Genomic DNA, 27,402 nt, shown 5'->3' on the forward strand with positions numbered 1-27,402 from the left:
CTGAATCATGGGAATAGCCTGTTGATTGGTCTCCCTGCCTCAAGTTTTCCCATTCTAATTAATCCTTTGCTCAACTGCCCAAGTGATCTTCCTAAAATGCAGGTGTGACAGGGTTACCTACCTCCTCCCCTCCTCCCTCCCACCCTTTACGCAGTAAACTCCATTGGCTCTCTATCACCTCCAGGATCAAATACAAAATCCTCTGGCATTTATAGCCATTTATAAGCTGGTGCCTTACCCTGCCTTTCCAGTCTTATATGCTATACTTCCCATATACTCTGCAATTCATTGACACTGGCCTCCTTGTTGTTCCTTGAACAAGAAATTTCATCTCCCAACTGGGCATTTTTACTGGCTCTTCCCATGCATGGGATTCTCTCTTTCCTCAGCTCTGCCCCCTGGCTTCCCTGAAACTTCCTTCAACTCCATGCTAAGATTCCACCTTCTACAATAAACTTTTCCTGATCCCCCTTAATTCTCGTCCCTTCCCTTTGTTTTCTCCAATCTGTCCTGTACATAGTGTGCTCATATATAGTTTTTTGCTTGTTGTCTCTCCCGTTAGACTGTGAGATCCTTGAGAGCAGAGACCATCTTCTGTCTGTTTTTAGGTCCCCAGAGTTTAGCACAATGCTTGGCACATGGGGCTTAGTAAATATGTATTCACTGAGAAACAAGGTCATGGTGGGGGGATTCAAGATGCTGGGTAAAAATGGCAGGCTTTGCCCAGTTACCAACTAACTACAGGGTTTCCAGCAATGGATGAGCCATTGACAACCATGTTTATATACAGTTGGATTTTTTTGTTTTTTTAATAGGTTGGATGTTAGTGTCAAGGGGGCAGCTAGGTGGTGCAGTGGACAAAGCACCGGCCCTGGATTCAGGAGTACCTGAGTTCAAATGCGGCCTTAGACATTTGACACTTACTAGCTGTGTGACCCTGGGCAAGTCACATAACCCCCATTGCCCCGCCCCCCCCAAAACAGAGAGACATGGATGTTAGCGACAAGCAGTCTGATTTACTGATTCCCAGAGTCTCAGAATTGGAAGGGACACTATAGACCATTTAGTCTAGTCCATAGTTGAATAAGAATCCCCTCTACCATATATCTGACAAAGTGATCTTAGATTTCCCCTTTCTATGGGCTTCAAGTAAAAGGGAACCCACTATCCTTCAAGGCAGTCCATTTTTCTTTTGTATAGTTCTAATTGTTAAGAAGTTCCTCACATCAAGTCAAATTTACTTTTTTGCCATTTTTACGGATTGCTTTTAATTCTGCTCCCACTGTCAGATAACCGAGCTTTATGCGGGACTAGGCAGCCCTCTGTAACACACTTTCCAATACCATACCCCTGAAAACGGTTTTTCCTACCTGCTTCTCTTCTTCCTCTCTGGTCTTCCTCTTTTTCCTTTTTTCCAAAGTCCAGAGGGCAGATTAAGGGGTAAAATGGGGGTGGGGAGGTGCTATAGTTAGTTGCTTTGGATCATATAGCATAGCATATAAGGCCGGAAGGAACCTTAAAGGTCCTCTAGGTCAACTTCATTTTATAATGAGGAAAACAGGCTATTAAATTTTAAAAATCATCAAGCACCTACTATGTGTTAGGTACTGTGCTTGGTGCTGGTTATGCAAGGAAAATAAATGGTGGTCCCTGCCCCTAAGGAGCGTATAGTCTAGATGGGGAATAACATTTATAGAATCAGTACTATATAGATTTGTATGTCTGTGTATAGTTTATATGTACACACACAGACTTGTGTATGTAGACTAATATATGTGTGTGTTTATTTGTATGTTGTTCACTTGTGTCTGACTCTTTGGGACTTTCCTTGGTAAAGATACTGGAGTGGTTTGCCATTGCTTTCTCTAGCTCATTTTATAGATGAGGAACTAAGGCAGAGTTAAGTGACTTGCACAGGATCACACAGCTAGTAAGTGTCTAATGGGCACCTAGATAGCACAGTGGATAGAGCACTGAGCTTGGAATCAGGAAGACTCATCTTCATGGGTTCAAATCTGGCCTTAGACTCTTACTAACTGTGTGACTCTGGACAAGTCACTTAACCTTGTTTGCCTCAATTTCCACATTTGTAAAATGAGGTAGAGAAGGAAACTCTAGTGTCTTTGCCAAGAAAACCCTAAATGGGGTCACTAAGAGTCAGATAACTGAAAACAACTATATATATGTGCGTATCTAAATATTTATGTAGTGATTTTGGGGGAAAGGCACTAGTAGTTGGGCAGGTAATACCTCATGCAAAAGGTGGCACTTGAGCTGAGCCTTGAAGGATACTAGAGATTTTAACAGATGGACATGAGGGGGAGTACATTCCAGGCATGAGTGATGGGTAACCAATGTAAAGACAGGGGGAGGGGGTGGATTGTTTGTATATGAGGAAGATCAAGTAGGCCAGAATAACTAGAACTAGGTTTCAGTGTTCATGAATAGAAAAGTAGATTGGAGCCAGATTATGGCAGAATTTCTGCCAAATGGCAGAATTTCTATTTAATTCCAAAGGTAATGAGGATACATTAGAGTTTATTCAATAGGGGACTTACGTGGTTAGCTTGGCACTTTAGGAAAATCAGTTTGGTAGCTGTGTGAATATTGGATTAGAGAAAGGTGAAGCAGGGAAAGCAATTAGGACACCAATAGACCAGGTGAGAGCTGAGGAGGGCCTGAACTCCTGTGGTAGCTGTGTGAGGGGAGAAGTGTAAGAGAGATGTTAAGGAGGTAGAAATAACAAGATTTTGGCAACTAAGTGGATATGTAAGGTGGACGAGACTAAGCAGTTGAAGAAGACTTTTAGTTTGTGAACATGGGTGATTGGAAGGATTGACAGAAATAGGAAATTAAGAATAGTGGTAAGTTTCTGGAGAAAGAGAACTAGTTCTTTTGGGGTATTTTGAGTTTGAGATGTCTACAGGATAATCTAGTTGGAAATTTTCAGTATGTATTTGGTGATTCAGGAAGAACTCAGGAAAAAGGCTAGCTCTGGAACATAATGACCTGAGAGTAATCAGCAGAGAGATGATAATTATATTCATGTGAACTGATTCAACTGGAGAGAGAACAGACTAGAGAAAGAAGAGGCTCTAGGATGCCATTGTGATACACTTCTTTTTTGTTTGTTTGTTTGTTTTTTTGGTGAGGCAATTGGGGCTAGGTGACCTGGTGATACACTTCTAGTAAAAGGAATGAAGGATATGGATATTGAGACTGAGAAGGAACAATCAGACAGGTAGGAGAGCCAGGAGAGAGAAGAAGCATCCAGGAGAACACAGTGGTCCAAAGTGTAGAATACTGTAGAAAGGTCAAAGAGGATAAGGATTGAAAAAAGGCTATCAGATTTGGTAATAAAGAGATTCAATTAAACATTTAAGTGTCTTCTGTGTGGAAGACAAAACTAAAGACAACACTCCCTACTTCCTTATAAGGATTCTGCATTCTAGTAGCCACACTGGTAAATTCGAGGTCACAAAATTAGTGGGTATTGAACTTGCAACAAAATAATCTGAGTTCAAATCCCACCTTGGACACAAAAACTGTGTGATTTAGGCTGTCTAGTCTAGTCACTTAACCTGAAACTGCACCCATTGGCTGAGCTGCCCTGATTGGTGAATGAATGCATATTCACCGAATCCATTTTATCTAACCAACCTAGACTATGTTTCACAGATATCTACTGAGACATCTTGCCATCTGCCCTGCCTCTGTACATACCACCCCTTCCCCTTTTGCTTCTTTCTCTGGGAACAGTAGTAAAATTAACACCACTTTTGGAAAGGATAGTACAGTAAATTATCGTATGACTCTTCATGATTCCTGTGACTTCCCAGATCAAAACTCTTCTCCCTGACAACCACTCCACTGTGAGTGATGTTTTCCCCATTAGATAGATAAAACAATTATTAAATGCTTACTAAGTGCCAGGCACTGTAGTAGAATGTAAGCTTCTTGAGGGCAGGGACTGTTTCATTTTTGTATTTGTATCCTCAGTATATAACACAGTGCCAAGAACATAGCAAATTGCTCATTCACTCATATGAACCATTGCTTTCCAAACCTCAAAACTCTACTAGTCAGAGGAAGTGTACAGGAAGTGTAGAGGAGTTGGTTCTAGAATCAGGAAAGATCTACATCTTGCCTCTGACACATACCAACGGTGTAATTGTGATAAACCACCTGTCCTTAGCAGATTAAGTTGCTGAGCTCCATCAGTGGAGGGAATTTCCCCAACTGGAGTTCTCTACAAGGATGAAATTCCAGGTCTGGAATAGTAGTAGTGGTGGTGGTGGTATTACTACCACTACTAACACCACTACTAATCATAATGTAACAGGAACTCTGCAGAGAATCACACTAGAATATAGGGGTAGCGTGATGTGGACAGGTTAAGACAGAAGGATGCTTAAACAAGGTCCTCGAGTTTTGAGCAAGGGGGTGGAGCCTGGTGAGCAGTTGCGCGCGCAGCCAGACCCATCGCCCTGGTTACGCGTTCCTAGCAACGAGGGCTGGATTGCTGGAGCTGAGACCCGATTGAGGAGGCAAGAAGTTAGGAGCTGTAGCCATGAACTTGCTCGTGGAAGAGGAAGAAGAGGAGACTTTAGCCCCTCGTATTAAGGAGCCATCCGTGAACTCGGATGACCCTCAGGAGCGGATCCAGGCTCGGCGCCTCCGCATCGCGGCACGCCAGGAAGCACGGAGGCGGTGAGGGAACAGCGGGATGTGGCGGGCATAGATAGGGCCAGTTTGGGGCAGAAAGGGGATCCTGGGAGAGACCAGGGCGGAAAACAAAAGGATTGGAATGGTTCTGTGATTTCGTCACTGTAGGGCGTTCTAGTGCTGAAAAGCCCTCCACCAATGCAGATCAAAGTCTGCTCTGCAGTTAAAGTGCCTTGCTGAGAGTCGCACAGCCAGATTATGTCAGAGGCGGGATTTGAATTAAATTCTCATGCTTCCCAGGCCTGGCGCTGCAATACACATCCAAGAGATGGAAAGGAAAATTAACAAAGGGAGTTAGGCAGGCATTCTAAATCCCAAGTGATTAATTACTACACCTAACTTTTTAACAGGTGCCATGGGTCTGATTAAGGAAAAGGATTTGTTCTTAACTTTCAGTTCCAGTAAATGAAAGCATTCCTGGCCATGCTTTTGCTCAGACTGAAATGCCTGTCTCCGTTCTCCCTCCCCATTTCCAAATGTGCCTGGGGTTGGGGTGTTCTGACATCCAAGAAAGCCAAATTTAAATTCCCCATATCCGAGAAGCCTCCCTGATGCCCCTCCCCTCTTCCAGAATTTCTTGGTCAATTATTCTCTTCTCTCTCTCTCTCTCTCTCTCTCTCTCTCTCTCTCTCTCTCTCTCTCTCTCTCTCTCTCTCTCTGGTGAGACAATTGGGGTTAAGTGATTTGCCCAAGGTCACACAGTAAGTGTCAAGTGTCTGAGGTCGGATTTGAACTCAGGTGCTCCTGAATCCAGGGCTGGTGCTCTATCCACTGCGCCACCTAGCTTCCCCTTGGTCATTTAATTTCATGAATTTTGTTATTCTTCTGCACATATTCTAATTTGTATTATCTATGTATCGATATAAAAATCTATGGATTTTTTCTATATATTGTGTTATAAATTTCTTGAGGGCAAAAACTGTCTCGTTTGTTTTTATATTCCCCTAAGGGCACATTCCGGTCTACTTTGAACTATTGGCACTTAATGATTAAGGAAGGAATACTCAATGGCTTTGTACTAACTAGATGGTTGAAGAAACTGCAGTTCTCTAACAAACCTGGGGAAAATTAAAAAACAAATCCTTCCTCAGAAATTGTTCCCTCAGGAATTGTTGCATCAGCCAAGATGTAACCGGAATCTGGTTGTTTTTAGGGAAAACTTAAAGCAGGCAGGTTTATGCCCTCCCTTGTTTCTGACTGGAGCAACACTGAGAAAAGATGTCCTATTTAGGAGGGGTCACATCATAGAACTTTACCTCCGGAGTGCTTGGTATGTAGGATTATGTATGGTCTTTGATTGTGCCTAGAATTTGCACCTTTGCTTCCTAGATGTATTGCTGATGGTGAATTTGCTGCCCTGGTGATCTCATTGCCTCTTTGTCAGTGTATTAGAGAATTCAAAACATGTTCTTATTTGAAGACAGCTATCTGGTATAGTCAATAGCATACTGGCTTGGAGGCATGAAAATCTGAGTTCAAATCCTACTTCATGTATTTAACTAGCCATGTGATCTTCTCAATTCAGGTTCCTCATGGGACCTGGGAATAATAATGATTGTGAGGATCAAATAAAAGGATATATTTAAGGTTCTTTGCAAATCATAAAATATATAATCATTGTCTATTATTATATGGCTTATCAAGCTCCTATTAGATGGACTCAGTACTACTCTTACAGTACAGGGCAAGTTCAGTGTAAAGAAAGTGAGGGGCAGCTAGGTGGCACAGTGGATAGAGCACCGGCCCTGGAGTCAGGAGTACCTGAGTTCAAATCCGGCCTCAGACATTTGACACTTACTAGCTGTGTGACCCTGGGCATGTCACTTAACCCCAATTGCCTCACCAAAAAAGAAAGAAAGAAAGAGAATTTCAATCTTTGGTTGCATTAGGAGAGCTATGGTGTCCAGTCCTTAGGCTGTGATAGTCTCCATGGCACTCTGCCATGTCATTTGGGGCATGATATTTAGTTCAAGAAGACAATATGAAGAATAATTTGATAACCTGGACAGCATTTAGAGAAAATCGACCTAGATAAAGGTCCTAGAAATGATGAAGGAATTGAGGATTCTTAATCATAGAGGAGAGAAGAAGATTGTCTTAAGAGGATAGGGGAACATAATAATCAATAATAAACTGTCATGTGGGAAAGGAAATAGACTTGTTCTCTTTAAGCAATACAAGGCAGAACTAGAAGAAATGGATGTAAGAGGCAAAGAGTCAGATAGCTTTCTTTACAATGAACCCAAAACTAAAGAGGGGAATGGGCTTCATTAGAAAATAGCAGGTTTCAGCTCACTGACGGTCTTTCAAGGAAGACTGGGTGACCAGGTATCTGATATGTTGTAGACAGGATTCCTGCAGTGGTTGTATGCTTGAATTATTTGGTCCCTGTGTGTTCCACTCCAATCTATAACCGACCAATAATGACATCTATAAAAATATCTGATATTGGAGACAGAATCTCACTGGTTGACAAACAAGCTGATGAACAGACCTTGACAGAGCTGTCTTGACTTTTCAGGAGGTCCTACTAAGCTGACGAGCAGACCCATGGACTGTGGTGATAAACATGTTGAAACATCTACATGAGCCAATGTGTGGGTAGACAGTCAGGCCACAGGCCAGCAAACAGGTCCACTTGTTGGTCAAGTGCTCATGGTCATCTCCCCATGTTAGGCAATAGAAGGATGATGAGGGATGGTGGGGCAAAAAAATAGCTGGGGGACTTTCCATGTCATTGAGTCCCCTCTGCCACACTTGGTCACCATAACAAGGCAAAGACAAAGGTGGAGTTCCTCTAGTTAGTTTCCTATGATTAAACAAGTGATATGACTCCTTATGGAATCATATCAAACTGATTACTACTGATTGGAATAAAATATGTATTCAATTAATCATCCATCACATTTTACAAATGAGGAAACTGAGGCAAACAGGATTAAATAATTTGCTCAGGGTTGCAGAACTAGTAAGTGTCTGAGGTCATATTTGAATTCATGAAGGTGAGTCTTCTTGACTCCAGTCCTACCACTCTATCTACTGTATCACCTAACTGCCCAATACAAGAAGGATATGTATTTCATTATTTTTTCTGTAGGACTTTCATTGATCTGTTACTTAGGGTTCAACTGTCTTTTATTAATTCATTTATATTGTCATTATATATGCTATTTTTATTTTTAAATTCTTTTTATTTATTTTGTTAAGTATTTCTCACTTACATGTAAAAATTTTTTAAACAATATTTAAAAATTTTTGAATTCCAAATTCTCCTCCTTCCTCCCACCACTTCCCCTTCCTTGAGAAGGCCAGCAATTTGATTTAGATTTGTATGTTTTTCTCAACAATCCTGGGGGGTGGCTAATTCAAATTTTTGATTCTGAGAGGAAGAGCTCATTTACTCTTGGGTTTTCTATTATCTGTACTATTAATCTGTATAACAAAGGATTCCCATTTGATAGAGGAGGAAACTAAGAGATTAACTCACTTGTTTCTAGCCATGTTGACAGTAAGTAACAGAGTCAGCATTCAAACCCAGATCTTTGGATTCCAAGTCCAGTGCTGTTTTCATTATGTCATGACTAAGAGTATCCATGGATACTGTGATATTCACCTTTGGGTAGAGCTGGAGAAGGGCTGTGGCTGGGTGCTCAGTGGCCTAGAGTTATGTCTTTTACACACCAGATAGTTGTAGTCTTTAGAGGTTCAGGATAAAAACCAATTTCCTCGGTCACTTCAAAAGGTAAGGAGGCAGTTAGAATATTCTTGTTCATCTTAACTCTCTTCAACCAAATGCTTGTTATACAAAAGACAATCATAAATAGTGAATAAACAGATTTAATCAAACAATCATAAAACAAATTGGGGGAAACTATACATATTAGTTGAGATGATAAAATACATAAAAGTGAATAGATTTTTCAACTCAGGAGCAAAATGAAATCCCAGTTCATGCAAGGAGAGAATTTCACCCAAGAAATCCTTTCTTAGCAATCTCTGGGGTCAGGTGCAGGGGATCATGGGACATGCCCAGGGTAGGGTAGCTTTCTTCACTTAGGGCTTCAGGGAAGTTTCCTGTCCACCATTCACAATTTATACCTTGCCTCTTCTCCTGTCTCAAACTCACTTCTCCTTCAAATAAACTGTATGCAATGGAATCGGAGGTCTCTTAGCCAATCAGGAATCACATTTCCTTCATGACCACTCTTCACAATGTCAAAGGTCTCTCAATCAGAAGTCATGTATCAGAGTCCTGTGGCTTTCTAGGGAACTGCCAGAGCCCCTCTGGGACAGGGGCATTATACATTTTTTCCAGTAACTCTGGTGTCCTTGCTGTTTCTCTCAAGTGACACTTCATTTCCCAACTCTACATTTCTCCAGGAATGCTAGAATCCCCCCCATACCTGCAATGCACTCCCTGGTCAACTCTGCTTCCTGTATCCCTTGGCTTCCTTCAAGTCTCAGCTAAAATCTCACCTTTTGCAAGAAATCTTTCTCAGTCCTCTTTTTTTTGGGGGGGGGGGGACAATTAGGGTTAAATGACTTGCCTAGGGTCACACAGCTAGTGTCAAGTGTGTGAGGCCAGATTTGAACTCAGGTCTTCCTGAATCCAGGGTAGGTGCTTTATCTACTGTGCCACCTATCTGCCCCACTCAGCCCTCTTTAATTCTAATATTTTCCCTCTGTGATTATCTCCAATGTATCCTGTATTCATCTTGTTTGTACCTAGTTGTTTGCATGTTCAGGTCAGGAATTGTTTTTTGTCCTTTTTTTTTTTTGAATTTGTACAATGCCTGATGCATAGTAAGTGCTTGCTGACTTGACTTTCAAGAAACATTTTTTTTTTTTTTGAGAGGGCAGGGCAGTGAGGGCTAAGTGACTTGCCCAGGGTCACACAGCTAGTAAGTGTCAAGTGTCTGAGGTTGGATTTGAACTCAGGTCCTCCTGAATTCAGGGCCAGTGCTTTATCCACTGCACTACCTAGCTGTCCCCTCAAGAAACATTTCAAAGGAAGAGTAAGGACTTGATAACTGTCTAGTCACTAGATTTAGGAAAATTTTTTAAAAAGAGACTCTAAAAAAAGAGAAAAAAAAAGATGACTCTAATTTAGGTCTCTAACTCTAGGTGATAAGTTGAATTAGATGATTTTGCCACTGACAACAGAGCTAGGACATTGGAAAGGGAATAACTAAACCTATTTGCAGTTTTAGACATGCTGAGTTTGATATAATAGGACATGTTCAAGTGGAAATGTCCAGTATACAGTTAAATACTTAAGAGTGGAGATATTTGAGTCATAGGTTTAGAAAAGACAATTGAAGCTATGAGAATACATAAATTCTTTTTGTGTCAAAGAGCAGATAAACAAGAGGATGGGAATGCTCACAGTTGGGGAGGCAGTAGGAAAAAGAAGGAACTGAGGTAATTCAGTCGGAGAGGTGGTAGGAGAGCACACAAGAGTTATCAACAATACCAAATATTTTAGCTAGATCCATGATAATAAAGAGAAAAAAGATGTTGGACTTGAAAATGAGAAGGTCATTCAAGAGAGTAGTTTTAGAAGTTCTGGAGATAGCAACCAGATTATAATGGATTAAGGTTAAAACAGGAGATAAGGGAATAGAGGCTGAAGGTATAGACCCACCCACCAGAGTCATCCTGCAGTGGAAGAAAGAATAGGATAGTAGTTAGAGGGAGTAATAGGGTGAAACAAAGATTTTTCCATGAGGGAGGCCTGAGCTTATTTGAAAATAGAGGAAATAGAGGAGAAAGAGTCAAGGAGCAATGACATCTAAATGGAGCCTAAACATGAATATAGAGTGATCCAGGTCTTCCTGGTTATCTGCCTTTTGTAAATCAAGTACTTTGACAGAGAGGGTTGTTTTTTGTTTTTTGGTTTTTTTAAGAATTCAAAGAGAGCTTTAGGTAAGACCCAAAGCTTTAAAATAATGACTGGGAAGCTGGCCCCAAAATGATGATTGAATGCTCTCAAGACAAAGTTGTGACAATGCAAATGGTTCTGATAAGGAATAAAATGGGAAACAGTATTTAGAGACTGACATAAATATATGGAAACTAACTTAGATTTTAATAAAATTGATATTAAAGGGCAGGTAACTTAAAATGAATCTGTGAGAAACAAAATTGTGGTAAACCCCATTTAAAAATTTCTGGAACTCAGTGTTAGAGAAGTATCAAAGGCCTTTATTTATACATTCAAGCAAGAATGGGCCAGCTCCCTAATAGAAATGGCATTGAGCATGGTTTACAACAACCTTATAAAGTAGGTACTAAATGCATTATTCTCCCCAATTTCCAGTTGAAGAAATGGAGTCTTAATGACTTGGTCACTAGTCACACAGTAAGTGTCAGAGGTGGGATTTGAACCTAGGTCTTTTTCAGTGAAAGAAGAAGAAACCGGCACATGAAATGATGCCAATTTCCCCAAATTTAGAAGGCAAATACCTATCCTTGCATTTGTCAAAGGCTGTAGAATTTTCACGTTCTCCTTTGAAATTGAGTTCCTCACTGTTGCAGAACAATGATTTTGTTTCTCCATTTTTTTTTTTTCATTCTAGGGAAGCACTTGGAGAGTCTCTAGATCGAAAGAAGGAGAGTGAGGAAGACCAGTCCAAGAGCTTCAAACAGAAGGAAGAAAGCAGACTGGTGAGGACTGGGTAGCAAAAGAATGTGATTTATGATAGTTCTGTAAAGCCACCAAGCCTAACCTCTTCTTGGATTTCTTTTTTTTTTCTTTTTTTTTTTTTTTTTAAAGAGGCTATTCTTTCATTTATTTATTTAGTTAGTTTTTTACCTTTTTTTTTTTTGGCAGGGTAATGAGGGTTAAGTGACTTGTTTAGGGTCACACAGCTAGCAAGTTCCAAGTGTCTGAGGCTAGATTTGAACTCAGGTCCTCCTGAATCCAGCCAAGGCTGGTGCTTTATCCACTGGGCCACCTAGCTGCCCCTCTTCTTGGATTCTTAATAGCTGTTTTTAAATTTTAACTATAATACTGAAAGGGATCTCTATAGACAAACTGGTCCATTTCTCTGTCTTAAATTGGTACTAGACTAGAGCTTTCCTGGTCTGAGAGCTCTTAAGTTGAAAGAATTTCCATCATCTCTCAATACAGTATTTTCTTTTTTCTTTTCTTTCTTTTTTTTTGAATTTTATTTTTTTGTGGGGCAATGAGGGTTGAGTGACTTGCCCAGGGTCACACAGCTAGTAAATGTCAAGAGTCTGAGGCCAGATTTTAACTCAGGTCCTCCTGAATCCAGGGTCAGTGCTTTATCCACTGTGCCACCTAGCTGCTCCTTTATGTCTGTTTCTGAGTCTTTGCTCATGCCATGTACCTTGCCTGGAATGTTCTTTCCCCTATCTTTGTCCTTCCAAATCCTATCCATTACATTAGATCCTATTTCAAGTCTCAGCTTTCTATCCATTCTCGCTCTCCTGAATTCCTTTCCTACTAATCAGTACCATTTGTCAGTACCACCCATTTGGGACTTACACACCACTTATCATTTCACTTTTGATGTGGTATGTGTGTGTCTTGTCTCTCAGTAAGATTGTAAGTCCTTTGAAGGCAGGTACTTCTTTTTATCTTCAGTAATACCTAACATAGCTTGTTGTTAGACATCGTCATTTTTTGTTGTTGTTGTTGATTGATTAACTTTCCCTGGCAATCAATCAGGAAGCATTTATTAAGCATCTGCTATATGTAAGGCACTGTGCTAGGTTCTGGAGATACAAAGTCAAAAGTAAAACAGTCCCTGTCCTCAAAAAGCTTATATGCTATTAGGGGAGGCAACAGGTATCTATGTAGGCATATATGAGTATACACACCCACATATAATCACACACAAAATCACACAAAATAGATGGGTGATTTGGGCAGAGATGGCAATAGAGGGTGGCGGGGTGGGGATTGAAAAAGTCTTCATGTAGAAGGTAACATATGAGCAAAGTCTTGAAGGAAGTTGAAGATCCTAAGAAGTGGGAGAAGTACATGAGGGGATAAGAAATGGAGGGAGGACATTTTACAGAAATGGTCAGTTCAAAGGTCGGAGTCAGAAGATGTTTTGCATAAGGAACAACAGTAAGATCATTTTAACTAGGCTACAGAGTATGTAACAGGAAGTAATTTTCAATAAGACAAGTAAGTTGGGGTCATGTTGGGAAGGGCTTTAAAAGCCAAACAGAAGAGAAATTTGATCCTAGAGGTACAATGGAACCATTGGACTTTATCGAGTTAGGGAGGGTAACATGGTCAGACCTACATTCTAGGAAAATCACTTTGACAGTTGGTGGAAAATAGACTGGAGTTGGTGATACTTGAGATAGGGAGGCCGATTAAAAGGAGGCAATTATCCAGGTGAAGGATGATGAGGGCCTGAAGTAGGGGTATATGGGGAGAAGGAAAGATGTTGCAGAAATAGAAATTTTAAGGTTTGGCAATTGATTAAATACGTGGGGTGGGGGAGAGTGAGAATTGGGGATGATACTGAGGTTTGAACATGAGTGGTGGCCCCCCTACAGTAATAGGAAAGTTTAGAAGAAGGGTAGTTCTTTTCCTCCAGGGGAGTAGAATATTGAGTTCTATTTTGGATATGGTGAGTATATGTTGTGTATGGGGCATCCAGTTTGGAATATCTAATAGACAACTGGTGATGCAGGACTGGAGCTCAGAATGGGGCTGGACACATAGATCCAAGAGTCACTAGTGTAGAAATGATATTTGGGGGGGGCAGGGAAATGAGGGTTAAGTGACTTGCCCAGGGTCACACAGCTAGTAAGTGTCAAGTGTCTGCGGCCAATTTGAACTCAGGTCCTCCTGGATCCAGGGCCTGTGCTTTATTCACTGTGCTACCTAGCTGCCCCTAGAAATGATAATTAAACCCATAGAAGCTGATGATAGCACCAAGTGAGAGATTATAGAGAGAAAAGAGAAGAATACCTAAGGAGAGCATGAGGGAATACCTAGATTTAGGGGGGTGGGATATGGATGAAAATCAAGCAGAACAAATTGAGGAGCAGTCAGACAGGAGAATTGGGAGAGAGAACAGTGTCATAAAAACCCCTAGAAGAAAAAATATGCAAGAAGAGGTGGTCAATGATGTTGAGCGCTGAAGAGGTCAGAAAGGATGAAGGCTGAGAAAAGGCCATAGATCTGGCAATTAAGAGATCACTGGTAACTTTGACTTGGGCAATTTCTGTTGAAAGATCAGTTTGGAGTATACTATTTTCACTTTATTTTACAAATATGGAAATATGTATAACATGCATGTATATATGTATGTGTATATACATATATGTATGTGTATATACACATATATACATATGTATATGTGTATATGTATATATGTGTGTGTGTATATATATATACCTATATTTGCTTGCCATCCTGGGGAAGGGAAGGAGAGAGAAAAATTTGGAACTCAAAATCTTACAAAAATGAATGTTGAAAATGATCTTTGCATATAATTGGAAAATAAAATACAATACTACCAAAAAAAAAAAAAAGATGAGTTTGGAAGCTAGATTGCCTGGAATTTAGAAGAGAGTAAGAGGAAAGAAAGGGAAGGCACTGAATGTAGATGGCTTTTTCAAGGAAATAAGCCACAAACGGGAAGAGATATAAAGATAGATAGCAAGAATGGATGGATTGAGTGAGGGTTTTTCAAGGATGGGAAAGACATGGGAGTGTTTGTAGGTAGTAGGAAAAGAACCAGTAAATAGGGAGAGATTAAAAATTAGAAGTGGGGATGACAATGTGGGCAATCTGTTGGAAGAGCCTGGAGAGGATAGGATCAAGAATACATGTAACCACAGTATCAGCATCATTGTGTGTTGATCAACCGTGATAGATTTGACTCTTCTCAGCAATACAATGAATGGTCCAAGATAGTTCCAAAGCTCCCCAAATCCGGAAAAAAAGAACTCTGGAATCTAGAAGCAGATTGAATCATACTGTTTCTACTTTTTTTTGTTTTTCTCTTTTGAAGTTTTCCCTTTTGTTCTGATTCTTCTTTCACAGCATGACTAATGCAGAAATATGTTTAATGTACATATATAACCTATATCAGATTGCTTGCTGTCTTGGGGAGGGTGGAGGGAGAAAAATTTGGAACTAAAAATCTTATAAAAACAAATGTTGAAAAGTATCTCTACATGTAAGTAGAAAATAATAAAATACATTTATGATTTAAAAAGAATACACATAACCACTAAGTTTATATCCCAAAGACATCCCCCCAAAAGAGAAAAAAGATCTATTTGTACAAAAATATTTATAGCAGCTCTTTTTGTAGTGGTTAAGAATTTGAAATCAAAGGAATGACCATCAATTTGGGAATGGCTAAATAAGCTGTGGTATATGATGGTGATAGATTATTATTGTGCTATAAGAAATAACAGGATGATTTTGGAAAGGCCTGGAAAGATTTGTATGAACTGATGTATCGTGAAGTGAGCAGAACCAAGAGAACGCTGTGCACAGAGACAGCAATATTGTTTGATGAAGAACTTGAATGACTTAAATATTCTTAGTAATACAATGATCCAAGACAATCCCAAAGGACTAATGATGAAGCATATTGTCCACCTCCAAAGAAAGAACTGACATTGATTGAACGCAGACTAAAGCGTGCTGTTTTTCACTTTCTTTCATTTTTGTTCTTTTATTCAAGTTTTCTTCTACAAAATGACTAATATGGTAATGTTTTACATAATTGCACATGTATAACCTATATCTGATTGCTTACTGCCTGGGGGGCGTGGAGGGAAGGGAGGGAAGGAGGGATAAAATTTGAAACTCAAAACTTTAAATAAAAATGTTCATTATTTTAAAAATAAATACATAAACTAAAGAAAAGGAGTGAAAAAAATACACATAGAGGTGTAGGTTACCCTTGGCAAGAAAAAGGGTCACATTTTTGTCAAAGGAGGAGGGAATGGTGGATGATATCATTATGTTGTTCCACAGTGAAAGTTTTTAGATGGGCAATAAAGGGTGAAATTCCAGGTGTAGTGTGGGATAAAAGAGTTGTCAGAGAGGTAAAAATAGGACTCAGGACAAATGCTGTTAATACTAATATAGAATGGTAATTGCTCTTTGACAGAGTCTGTGGCCCACAGAATTGTGTCCTTTTCCTCTTAGTTCATGATTCTAATTATACAAGGCTTTTGTTAGTGTAGGGAGGTGTGCCAAAGATTTGCCTCAATGGTGAAGTATTGGTGCCTAGAGGCACCATAGCTTTGAGCTATGTTGTTGTTCTAGGAACTATGGAACTTAAATCATTTGAGTGTGAAATAGAACGTTGGCAAAAAAAATCATGGTATTTAAGAAAGATTTAATAAATGAATATTATGTCTATAGGGACTAGGCTACTTCTTTTTCATGTATGTGAAAACAGTTTGTCTGGAGGTAAGGAAATCCTGCCATAGGAGGCCTGAGTTGGAGTGTTTAGAAGTACTGTGCTGTCGTTGCTCTTCCTTCTCTTCCCTGTAGTGAAGTGTGTACTGAACTAAAGTCCTCTCTCTAACACCTACTGGTTGTGTGACCTTGGGCAAGTCGATTAATATCTCTGAGCTTTAGATTTCATCAATAAGACAAGGAGATTGACCTCAATGGTGTCTATAGCCCCATCTAACTCTAAATCTATGATCCTTTGATCTCTTTTTACTGGTTTGGAGAGATTTATACTAAATAGAAAGAGGGAAATGGACTAAAGTGGTGATTTCCTTGGCACAAGGGACTCCTGGGTGAGGAAAGCCCTCTAACATGGCAGATTACTACTCTTCTGTAATTTGTAGTCTTAGAGAGTTGCCTAGAACACTGACTTGCCCAGGGTCACCCAGCCAGTGTGTATCAAAGACAAGACTTGAACCCAGGTCTCCTGGGCTTCAAGGCTGGCTCTCTCTCCACTATGCCCTGCTGCCTCTACTAAATAAAGGTTAGTCATAAAAGCCTCACAGTTGCTTTTCATCTCTTGAGGAAATAGAGAAGGAGCCTTTTTCCATTCTCTACTGAATCTAGAACCACAACATTTCAGAGCTGAGAAAATCCTCAGAGATTGTCTAGACCAGCTCTTACCTTCTCAAACAGCCCCTGAAGATGTTCATCTAGCCTCTTCTTGAGCATTTCTATTGGGGACAGGGGGAAAATGACTTTATTACTTTCAGAAGTAGCTCATTCCATTTTTGCACAGCATCTATCCTTAGTCATTCAAGCTGAAATCTGCCCTCTTGAGGCACCTGTGGCTCGTGTGTGAATCATATTCTAGAAGTCTGGTTTTATCTCTTCTGTTTTCTGTTTCCAGAGGTTGTCTAAGCTGCTGCTCTGTGGCACTGAGCTGGTGACAAACATCCAAGTTGCTGCTGACATCAGGGAGACTCACAGGAGGGTAGATGAAGATGAAGTAAAGCGTCAGAGGTAAGGAACTCCACTGCCCTGGTGCCTTGAGGGCACAAACATATTTCTCTCTTCTAAAGGTTGCCAAATTCTTTAAAATTGTTATTGTCAGGACTTCACCCAATGTATTAGTCTCCCCACTCCTGTCTGATGTTAGTTTTTTAGGAATTACCACTAGATCTGGTAGTAGTTTCATATTTTTAGAAGAGAACAAATTTAAAAAGTATTTATTAGGCACATGTTATATGCTTGACTGAGAGGTAGCATGCTATAGTGGATAGAAGACTGATCTTAGAATTAGGATGATGTGAGTTCAAATGTTGCCTCTTAACACCTATTAGCTATTTTACCATTGACTTTGCAGATCAAATATAAAGACCTGTTGGCTGGCATATTGCAATTTTGATTCATTGAGCTTGTGGTCTACTAAAACTTCCAGATCCTTTACAGATTTACTGCTGTCTAGTCAGACCTGCTTGTGAAGATGATTTTTTGAAATAGTTCAGGAAGGGATACTTTCAAATTTCATCTTATTAAATTTGGCCTACCATTCTAACCTCTTAGGGTCTTCTTAGAACTTGACTTTGTCATGTTAATTATCCTTCCTCACTTTGAGTTATCTTCAGTTTGATAAGTATTTCACTTATGCCTTCATCCAAGTCATTGATAAAAATATTAAGTAACATAAGACCAAGGACTCAAGGACTGATCCTTGAGACATTCCACTGGGGATCTCTCTTCAAGTTGATATTAAACCATTGACAAATACTTTTTGGGTTCAGACATTGAATTAATTCTGAATTCTTCTAACTGCACCATTGTGTAGGCCATATTTTTCCATCTTTTACAAAAGGAAAGTAGAAGAGACTTTGTCAAATGCTTTTATTGGTCTTCTTTAACTCTATAGCATACCCCTATTCTACCAGTATAGTAACTCTATATACGATTGGTTTGGCATAACTTATCCTTGATGAAGCCAAGTTGACCCTTTGTGATTAATGCTTCTTTTTTTAGATACTCATCAATCATCCCTTTTATAACAATTCTACCAGGAATCCAAGTAAAACTCATTGGCCTACAATTTATTTATTTATTTTTTGCGGGGCAATGAGGGTTAAGTAACTTGTCCAAGGTCACACAACTAGTAAGTGTCAAGTGTCTGAGGCCACATTTGAACTCAGGTCCTCCTGAATCCAAGGCTAGTGCTTTATCCACTGAGCCACCTGCCCCTTGGCCCCTTTAAACATCAGGATATTTGCCCTTCTCCATTCCTGTGACATCTCTTCTGTTCTCCACATTTCAGATACCATTGATTGCTCAGCAATCACATCTTCCATTTCTTAAAGAACCTCAGGGACTATAATTCATATGGTCTGGTGTCTTGAGCTCATGAAAGGCAACTAGTTACTCTCTATCAAAATTCTGAGACAGTGACTACTTTCCTTCATGGTTACCATCATTTCTATTTCTGAAACTGTTTAATTTTTGTTGGTGAGAATTAGAAGCTGACAGTCTTATTGAGAAGAAAAGACAAATGTTTCCATGAATAGCATAAGGATCCTGGGATCCTTTCATATCTCTCAACTATATCATGCACACTCCAGTATCCACACCTAATTTGTATTGTTCCCCGAATAATCAAGACCTTCTCCCTATCTCTTTCCTTCACTGATCCAACAAATCCAAGCAAAACTCTAAAGCACCCCCCAACTAGTTTATCAGAATATCTAGGCAGTGCCTTGGATTGCATCATTTGTGTTTGCAGAGTGGAAAAGCTGGAGAATGAAGTCAAGACCAGTCAGGACAAGTTTTATGACATCACTGCAAAGTGGAAAGAGAGTAAATTCAAGAGGATTCCCCAAGAACTGTGGGACTTACTCAACGGGCAGCAGCAACATTGTGCCATGCTGATAGAGGAGAAGAACAAGCTTATTAGTGATTTACAACAGGCAAGAATTTAATATTGCAAAACCGGGGTGGAATCAGGGTGGGGCATGGTGCTGACTTGGAAGAGGAAAATCATTATTCTTTAAAAAATACTTATTTCAGTAAATATTTTCTACTTGAATGTAAAAAAAAATGTAACAATTATTTAAAAAATTTTCAAGTTCCAAATTCTCTTTCTCCCTCCCACCATTACCCCTCTCCTTGAGGAAGCAAGCAATTAGATATCAGTTATACATATTTCATATTAACTATGTTTATGTTTTCTTTTTTAGTTCCATACCCAACTCATTGATCTTCTTTCTTTCTTTCATTGAAGTCACATTTTAGAGATATAATTTTCTCCCTACATACTGCTTTGGCTGCATCCCACAAATTTTGGAATGTTGTCTTGTTATTATCTTTTTCTTTAATGAAATTATTGTTTTTATTATTTGTTCTTTGACCTGCTCATTCTTTAAATTTTCAACATTCTTTTGAAAAAAATTTTAAGTTCAAATTCTCTCCTTCCTTCTTTCCCCTCCTCCTCATTGAGAAGGAATACAATTTGATAAAGGTTATATGTGTGCAGTCATGTAGAACATATTTCCATATTAGTCATGCTGTGAAAGAAAATACAGACCAACCCTATCCCAAAATTAAGTAGATGCTCACTTTGGCAACACATACTGAAATAGAAATGATATGGCGAAAATTAGTGTGGCCCCTGTGCAAGGATAAAACACAAATTCTTGAAGCATTCTATATTTTTTAGAATGATTGAACAAGTTGTAATATATGATTGTAATGGAATATTAATGTGCTATAAGAAATAATGAGCAGGATGTTTCAGAAAAACCTGGAAAGACTTACATGAACTGGTTGTATGGGGCAAACTGCCTCAGTTTACCCAAATACCTCGAGGAGACCACCAAGTCAAGCAGAGACAGATTTATTATATTCCCATGGGAATATAATATGCCTGAGCCGTGCCAGCTAATACATGCCTTGACCTTTTATAGGGGAAGTCCCCACGCACACTAGGGCGAGCTCACAATCTAACATCCAATCCTGTCTCACCCAGGGTGCATGTTTAGCTCGTGATCAATGTATGGAGACATGCATACGTGTTCCAGGAACAAAGGGGAAAAGGGGAGGGGGAACAAGGTCAAACCAAAGGAAGAGGAAACAGGGGAGTGACAGATGTTTCAGATCTTACAGTTCCCACTTACTTCCCTCTCCACGCCCCTGTCTCTAAAGATATTCAACCTGAATAACAGGAAGAGTCACTCAGGTGCTTCAGCATTGTTCTGTAGTCGTGTTAATTCTAGAAGGACGACAGGGTTAAAATTTATCTTTGGCTATGTTGGGAAGAAAAGAATAATCCATTGTTGGGACCCCAGGGCCAAGGGGATTCTGCTCTGAGAAAAAGAGACATGTCACTTAACATCTGGTCTCAACTTAATTGCTGCATCCTGTGCTGAGCCCTGTCCTTTCTTCTTGAGTCCCAAGTATTGAATTGGTGGGCAAACTCCCTGACCCACTCAACAGGGACTGGGGTTCTGACACATGATGGATTGCAGACAAAACTAATATGTAGCTGACAAGTGGGGAGACTGAGCAGAAGTAAAAATACTGTTAATTGGCAATAAAACTTAAAGGAGACAGTGAGAATTTGACAAGCAATAAACTTCTAAATGAACTATACTGGGGCAGGGCTGGGTACCTTCCAGACCCCATCCTCAGAGTTTAATTTGACTCAAATCCATAATCATCTCATACATGGTGCAAAGTGAAATGAGCAGAACCAGGAGAACAGTGTATATGGTGTGATGTTTAAAATCTAAATTGTGGTCGCCTTAAATCAGAAGCTTCAGCTCCAGTCTAGTCTAGAGTTCCAGCCTGGTTGGGTTCTTCCAGAAGTCTTCCTCCATGAGCCTGCTAGTGTGTTCCTGATTAAAGGAACCATTAAAGCCCCCATTTGATAATGATCTTAGATTTTAAACATCACAATGGTAACAGCAAAAAGACAATATAAATATCTTTCCTTGATCTATTTTCTAGGTCTGTTGTTTTTCCTATGAGATATTTAACATTTTCTTGCATTTTTTCATTCTCTTGACTTTGTTTCATTGTTTCTTGATGTCTTATGGAGTAATTAGCTGCCACTTACCCAATTTTAATTTTTAATTATTTCAATTATTTAATTAAATATTTAAATTATTTTCTTCAGTGAGCTTTTGTGCTTCTTTTCCCATTTGGTGAATTCTTTTTTTAAGGTGTTATTTTCTTCACTATTTTTGGTGCCTCTTTTACTAAGCTGTTAATTGTCTTTTCATAATTTTCTTCCATTACTTTCATTTATTTACTTAATTTTTCCTCTTCTCCCCTTATTTGATTTTGGAAATCAATTTCTTAGCTTTTCCAGGAATTTCATTGGGTTTGTATTCAATTCATTTTTTCTTTGAGGCTTTGCTTGTAGCAGTTTTGGCTTCATTGTCTTCTTCTGAGTTTGTTTTTTTATCTTTCCTGTCACCATAGTAGCTTTTTGTGGTCAGGTTATTTTTTGTTGTTTGCTTATTTTTTCCACCCTATTTCTTGATCTGGAATTTTATGTTAATGTTGGGCTCTATCCCTTGTATGGGAGGGGTTTGAGCCCCCTCAGGATTTAGGATTTTTTGCACTGCTGTTTTCAGAGTTACTTCTGGGGGGTTGGAAGTTTACAGTGCTTCTAAGGTGGTGTGATCTGGGGAGAGGTATGACCACTACCTCATACCAGAAGGACTTTTCTTCCCTTGGGACCTGAAATGATGCTATTCCTCAAGGTCACTGATCTCTTGGGATTGAAAGTGATACTGCCCCCTCAGGGTTTCCACTCCTTCTTGACTGAAAGTGCTCTTGTCTGCCCTTGAACTATGACCCAGAAGTGGGAATAAACAATAGAGTTACCAGCAGTATCTGGTTCTGAATCTAGTGCTAGCACAAGGGCATCTTATAAACTTTCTGACCATTTGCCAGGTCCTTTTACCATTTCTGGCTTGAGAGTTCCCAAAGCTGCTGCTGCTTCTGTCACTGCCTCCTGCTCCCACCACTGGTGTTTCATCCTTGTGGGCTCTGGGCTATCCTCCTCCCCCATATTATAGACCTCTCTTTCCAATCTCCTATATTGTCTTGGGCTAGAAAAATGTTTTACCCTGACTTTTTGTTGGCACTGGCACTCCAGAATTCAATTTGAGGCATTTTCTTAAAGTGGTTTGGAGGGGAATATTGGGAGAGCTAAGCTGAATGCTTTTTCTACTCTGAGACATCTTGACTATGCCCGCAGAAGTCCCCTTAAGTTCTTTTTTTTGCTGGACAATGGGGGTTAAGTGACTTGCCCAGGGTCACACAGCTAGTAAGTGTCAAGTGTCTAAGGCCGGATTTGAACTCAGGTACTCCTGAATCCAGGGCCGGTGCTTTATCCACTACACTACCTAGCTGCCCCCCCCCACCTTAAGTTCTTAATAATAGATATCATTTATGCAATAGATAGTATTATATAATGCTTTAAGGTTTGGAAAGTATTTTATAGCTGTTATCTCATTTGATCCTCACAATAACCCTGCCAAGAGGGTCCTATTATTATCTCCATTTTTCAGATAAGGATATTGAGACTAAGTTGACGTTATTTGCCCAGAGTCACATAGCTACTATCTATCTGAGGCAAGATGAGCATGGGTTTGAGCTTGGGTTTCCTGGCCCCAGGTCCAGAACTCTATCCTCTGTGCTGCTTAGCTACCACAGGTTAGATTGCTGGGTGCTTAACATTCAGTCTTGTTAGTTTAATTTCATTAAAAAGGCCAAGAAGTATGTGGAATCCATACTTCTGTTTGCTAATTCTTTTCTTTAAAAAAAATCATACATATTGATGTCCTTAGTTTTTTGTATCATCTACATTTCCCAATGCAGCCCTAAAAAGAGGAAAAAATCTCAGTGCAGCAAAACTAACCAACCCATTGAAAAAGTCTGACATCTGCAGTATTCCATACCCATAGTTCTGTGCTTCTATGCCTGCTAATTCTGCAGAATATTTTTCTTCAGGGGCCAATATTTTCTATGTGGAAATTCACTCTGCCATATTTAGACACTGACTAAGTATACCATTGCCCCATTTTAATTTTAAAATGATGAAAACTGCCTTTCAGGAGTAGAGATAACTTGACCACTATATAAATTTCATATATACATAGTTGTTTGCAGTTTGTCTGCCCCATTAGACTTGAAGCTCCTTGAGGTCAGGGGCTATTTTTCTTTTCTTTGCATCTTCAGTCAGAGCTTAGCATAGCGCCTGGGCCATAGTAAATACTATTAGTAAGTGTTTTTTTACTTGACTTTATCACTGATGCACAAGAATAGAGGTCTAAGTAGAATTTATAACTTGCCTGTTACTATTATCTATCTTATTTTTCTTTTGGACTCTAGACCCTTGTCTCTCATTTTCATCCTTCCTATATTGTCCCAATGGTACCTCAAGCTAACAGTCTATTTTACTTGTATCTGCTCCTTCCTTCTGACTTCAGTGTTTCTCTCTGTGGTACCACCACAAGATGGATCTCCTGTGTTTGCAACCTTAGGGTTATTTTTGACTCTTCCCCCTCTATCACCATCCCTCTCATAGCCAATCAACTGCCACCTCCACAACATCTCCCATCTACATCCTTCCCACTCTATTCCCACAGGTACCACCTTAATATCACTGCCCTGGACTATTACAATAGCCCCTTCTTGGTTTTTTTCTGCCCTTTCTCCCTTCTAGATTTCCCCATACATTAGTCTGGGCATCATGTGCCTCTGCTCAAAAATCTTCAGTAATTTCCTATTGTCTGCCTATTAAATATTCACATTTTCCCACTTGACATCAAGACCTTTAATCTTGTAGTACCCTGCCTTTCAACTCATTTCACATTACTCCCTTCCATCCACAACGTTTCAGGCATATTGGTCTACCCTTTGCTCCTATTGTATGTGTATTGTATTTTCCTACCTTGGTTCTTGCTTCTGCCTATGCCTATAATGCCCTCTCTTTCCCTCTTTGCCTATCAAATCCCCATACTTCTTCAACTCAAATGTTACTTTTAGGAAGACTTTCCTGAAGCCCCCATTTGATAATGATCTCCCTCCTCGGATCTGACATCATGCATTGTTTTATAAACCCTCTAAGGCATTTATTGTATAATCTTGTATTTTATAGCTATGTATGTAATTGATAAAAAAAAAAACACAAAAAAACTGTTCTTTCTCCTGGACTGAAAGTTCAATGACACAGAGGCCATGCCTTATATAAACTTTTTTTTTTTTTTTTAGTGAGGCAATTGGGGTTAAGTGACTTGCCCAGGGTCACACAGCTAGTAAGTGTTAAGTGTCTGAGGCCGGATTTGAACTCAGGTACTCCTGACTCCAGGGCCGGTGCTCTATCCACTGCGCCATCTAGCTGCCCCTTATATAAACTTTTTATATTCTCTAGTACTAAACACAATTATCTGTATTATATTATTATTTGTTTGTTTTTCAGTTCTGCAATAGTTTGACATGCTTTACCTTTTTTTTTTTTTGGCGGGACAATGAGGGTTAAGTGACTTGCCCAGGGTCACACAGCTAATAAGTGTCAAGTGTCTGTGGCCGGATTTGAACTCAAGTCCTCCTGAATCTAGGGCTGGTGCTTTATTTATCCACTGTGCCACCTAGTTGCCCCTGTATTATGTTATTATTATTATTATTATTGTTGTTGTTGTTGTTATTTCATATATTTAGACTTCTTAAGCTTTTTTTTCTTAACCTAAGAAAGAGCAACGTCCACATTAGAGGAAAGTAGTCAGTTCCCTGTTACATTAGGTATTCAAGTAGAGCTCAGATCTGTTAGAGAGGCTTTGGAAGGAACTTATGCATTACATGGGAGGTTAGACTAGAATGGGGCAGGGGGGAGAGGGGGGAAAGGGGTAGTTCTTAACCACTTTTGTGTAATAAACCAAAACCTTTGGCAGTCTAGTGACACCTATGGACTCCTTCCTTCTGCAAATACAATTTTTAAATGTAGAAAATGAAACACATGGGATTACAGAGGAAACCAGTTGTATTGAAATAAAATTATTGAAACATTAAAAACACAAGTTCATGCACCCTAGGTTAAGAACCCCAGGATTATATGAACTCTTAAGTTTCTTCCTAATTAAATAAGTTCTTTGGTTTTATGAGAAAGGGTTCCCCCTTATTAGAAAGCATGTAAATTATGCCTTTAATAAAATTTTTTTAAAATGCCCTTCCATCAAGATTAGCTTTGTAGGCCACCTGGTGAGAAAGGATAAAGCCACAGTCAATGAATTTTGAGTTAGACTTATTCTCTCTAATGTTAGGAATAGAACATTCAAAATTCAGCAACAAGTGTGCTATACAGAAATATCATATATCTCTGTTGGCACATAAGCAATTTTCTCAGTTAACCTTTATTATTATTATTATTATTATTATTGAAATGGGGTGTGGAGGGAGATGTATTTACTTAAAGGGCTCCAGTCCTTGCTCAGATAAAGCAGGATTTGACCAACAAATTCCACGGAGGAAGTTAGTGCCTTTCTAACACCCTCCAGGGATGGATGTTCTCTCAGACTGAGGTTTGGCCATGACTCTTGGCTGATGATTTTGAAGCCTCATTCTCATTCAGAGATTGTCATTTTTAGGTGGTTTTGAAGAGATGTACTAGATGGCACCACTGGTCCTTGAGGCTGACACCTTTCATCTTCTCTTCCAGGAGTTAAAAGGAAAAGATGACCAGTATGTGAAGGATCTGAAGAGACAGGGGGATGACATTACTCTGCTGCTAGAGAGGATGGAAGAACAAGTCAAGAATTTAATAAAGACCTTTCGTCAGGAGCTCAATCACATTGAGGTAGCAAAGACAGGGGGAAGAGGGTGCAGAGACCAGCTCTTGTCCTCATTGTGAAGGTGGTGTAGGTTCTCCCTTTGGGAGGCTTCTCTGAGGAGGACTGTGGGGCTGTCCTAATGTGCTAGGGAGGCATCCCAAACATCTTGGTGTTCTGATCTTTGTTCCTTTTATATAATTTCCTTCTCATCAGAGATATATAAACCAACAGATTTCATTATGGGAGAAAAAAGAAGGAAAGTAGCACGAGGTTTTTAGTACTTTGGGTGAATCTAATAATGATAATAATAATAGTTAACATTTATGTAATGCTCACTATGTGCCAGGCACTGTGCTAAATGCTTTATAAAGACTATCTCGTTTCATCCTCACAACAACACTGGGAGGTAGGTACTATTATTATCCCCATTTTACAGATGAGGAGACAGTGAAACAGACAGACTGAGGCAGACAGTAGTTAAGTGACTTGCCCAGGGTCACACAGCTAGTAATCTGACTAAAATGTGGAAGAATAAGAATGTGGCCAGTGTCCTGGGTGCACAGTATGGCTCCACAGCCTTTTCTCTGGGGAAGAGTGCCTTGAAGCGGATAGAATCTCACTCCTACATCCAGGCCTTCTCGGTTTTTCATTTGTAGGCTTCTCCTCTAGGGGTATCCACTGAGCTCTGCCTCTGCCAAGGGCACAGAGGCCATTTCCCTCTGGTTTGTGTGTTCATCGTGCCCTCAAGTGTGGATGTGGTCCCTGGGCTACATGACTGGCTTCTCTTTAGTCCCCAGAGGTTGGGTTCCTTTGCTCCCTAACTACTCTTTCAACTGCTGCCGGTGCTGAGCCTCAGGAATGAGGTCACTTACCTTTCCTGAGGGATAGCTTACCTTTGTCCTTTTGACTTCTTTAATAAATAGCCAACTCCTTAAAATTTGACCACAGGGGCTGCCAACTTAGGGCTTTGCACTTTGTGTAGAGGAAGAGTGCTGGTCTTTGTAAGGGGCAAGATCAGTTATCACCTAGAATTTCCCAAGTGATGGAGCTCATGCCCAACCCAAGACTCTGGCCCTCTTTTGGTTACAGAAAGCATTTGAGCAGGAGCGCCAAGAGCTACTGATCAGTAATAAGAAGAAATGGGAGCGCGAGATGCACATTCACAATTCCAAGGAGGTAAAGGAGGAAGGGGGTGAATGACCAAGAGAAGCTGGTGGTCTTTTGAGTAGTAGGGATGCTCTTTGAATCTCCTGAATTCTTTAGACTCTTGGGTAGGATGGCCAAGTTGTTCGTGGTGGTTTGCATGTTATCTTTCCCCATAATAAAAGTGTACACTGTTTGAGTGCAGAGACCAGTGTTTTTGCTTTTCTTTGTCTCCCTGGTGGTTGGTTAGTGCAGTATCTGGCTCACAATAAGTACTTAAGAAATGCTTGCTACTTGATTGAC

General features: G+C 39.8%; 1 protein-coding gene and 1 non-coding gene across 5 annotated transcripts in view; both read left to right on the forward strand.

Annotated features, from left to right (window-relative positions):
- Positions 1–4,491: 4,491 nt before the first annotated feature.
- The window catches only part of DRC1 (dynein regulatory complex subunit 1), a 52,612-nt gene continuing 29,701 nt past the window's right edge, over positions 4,492–27,402 (forward strand). For 3 of the 4 annotated variants that reach the window (XR_006354919.1, XM_043986705.1, XM_043986708.1), the window contains exons 1-6: positions 4,492–4,710; positions 11,304–11,391; positions 17,046–17,158; positions 18,903–19,086; positions 25,845–25,982; positions 27,046–27,132. Coding sequence is in view for 3 of the 4 variants with exons in the window: in XM_043986705.1 (XP_043842640.1) it covers positions 4,571–4,710; positions 11,304–11,391; positions 17,046–17,158; positions 18,903–19,086; positions 25,845–25,982; positions 27,046–27,132 (750 nt within the window). In the remaining variant the exon portion in view is untranslated. The remainder of the gene's footprint in view (positions 4,711–11,303; positions 11,392–17,045; positions 17,159–18,902; positions 19,087–25,844; positions 25,983–27,045; positions 27,133–27,402) is intronic. The other variant, XM_043986706.1, reaches the window with a different exon arrangement.
- LOC122745003 lies at positions 19,727–19,832 on the forward strand. The gene has a single exon (XR_006355316.1). It is a non-coding gene; the product is annotated as a U6 spliceosomal RNA (small nuclear RNA).

The sequence above is a fragment of the Dromiciops gliroides genome, chromosome 2, assembly GCF_019393635.1.
Source record: "Dromiciops gliroides isolate mDroGli1 chromosome 2, mDroGli1.pri, whole genome shotgun sequence".
NCBI lineage: Eukaryota > Metazoa > Chordata > Mammalia > Microbiotheria > Microbiotheriidae > Dromiciops > Dromiciops gliroides.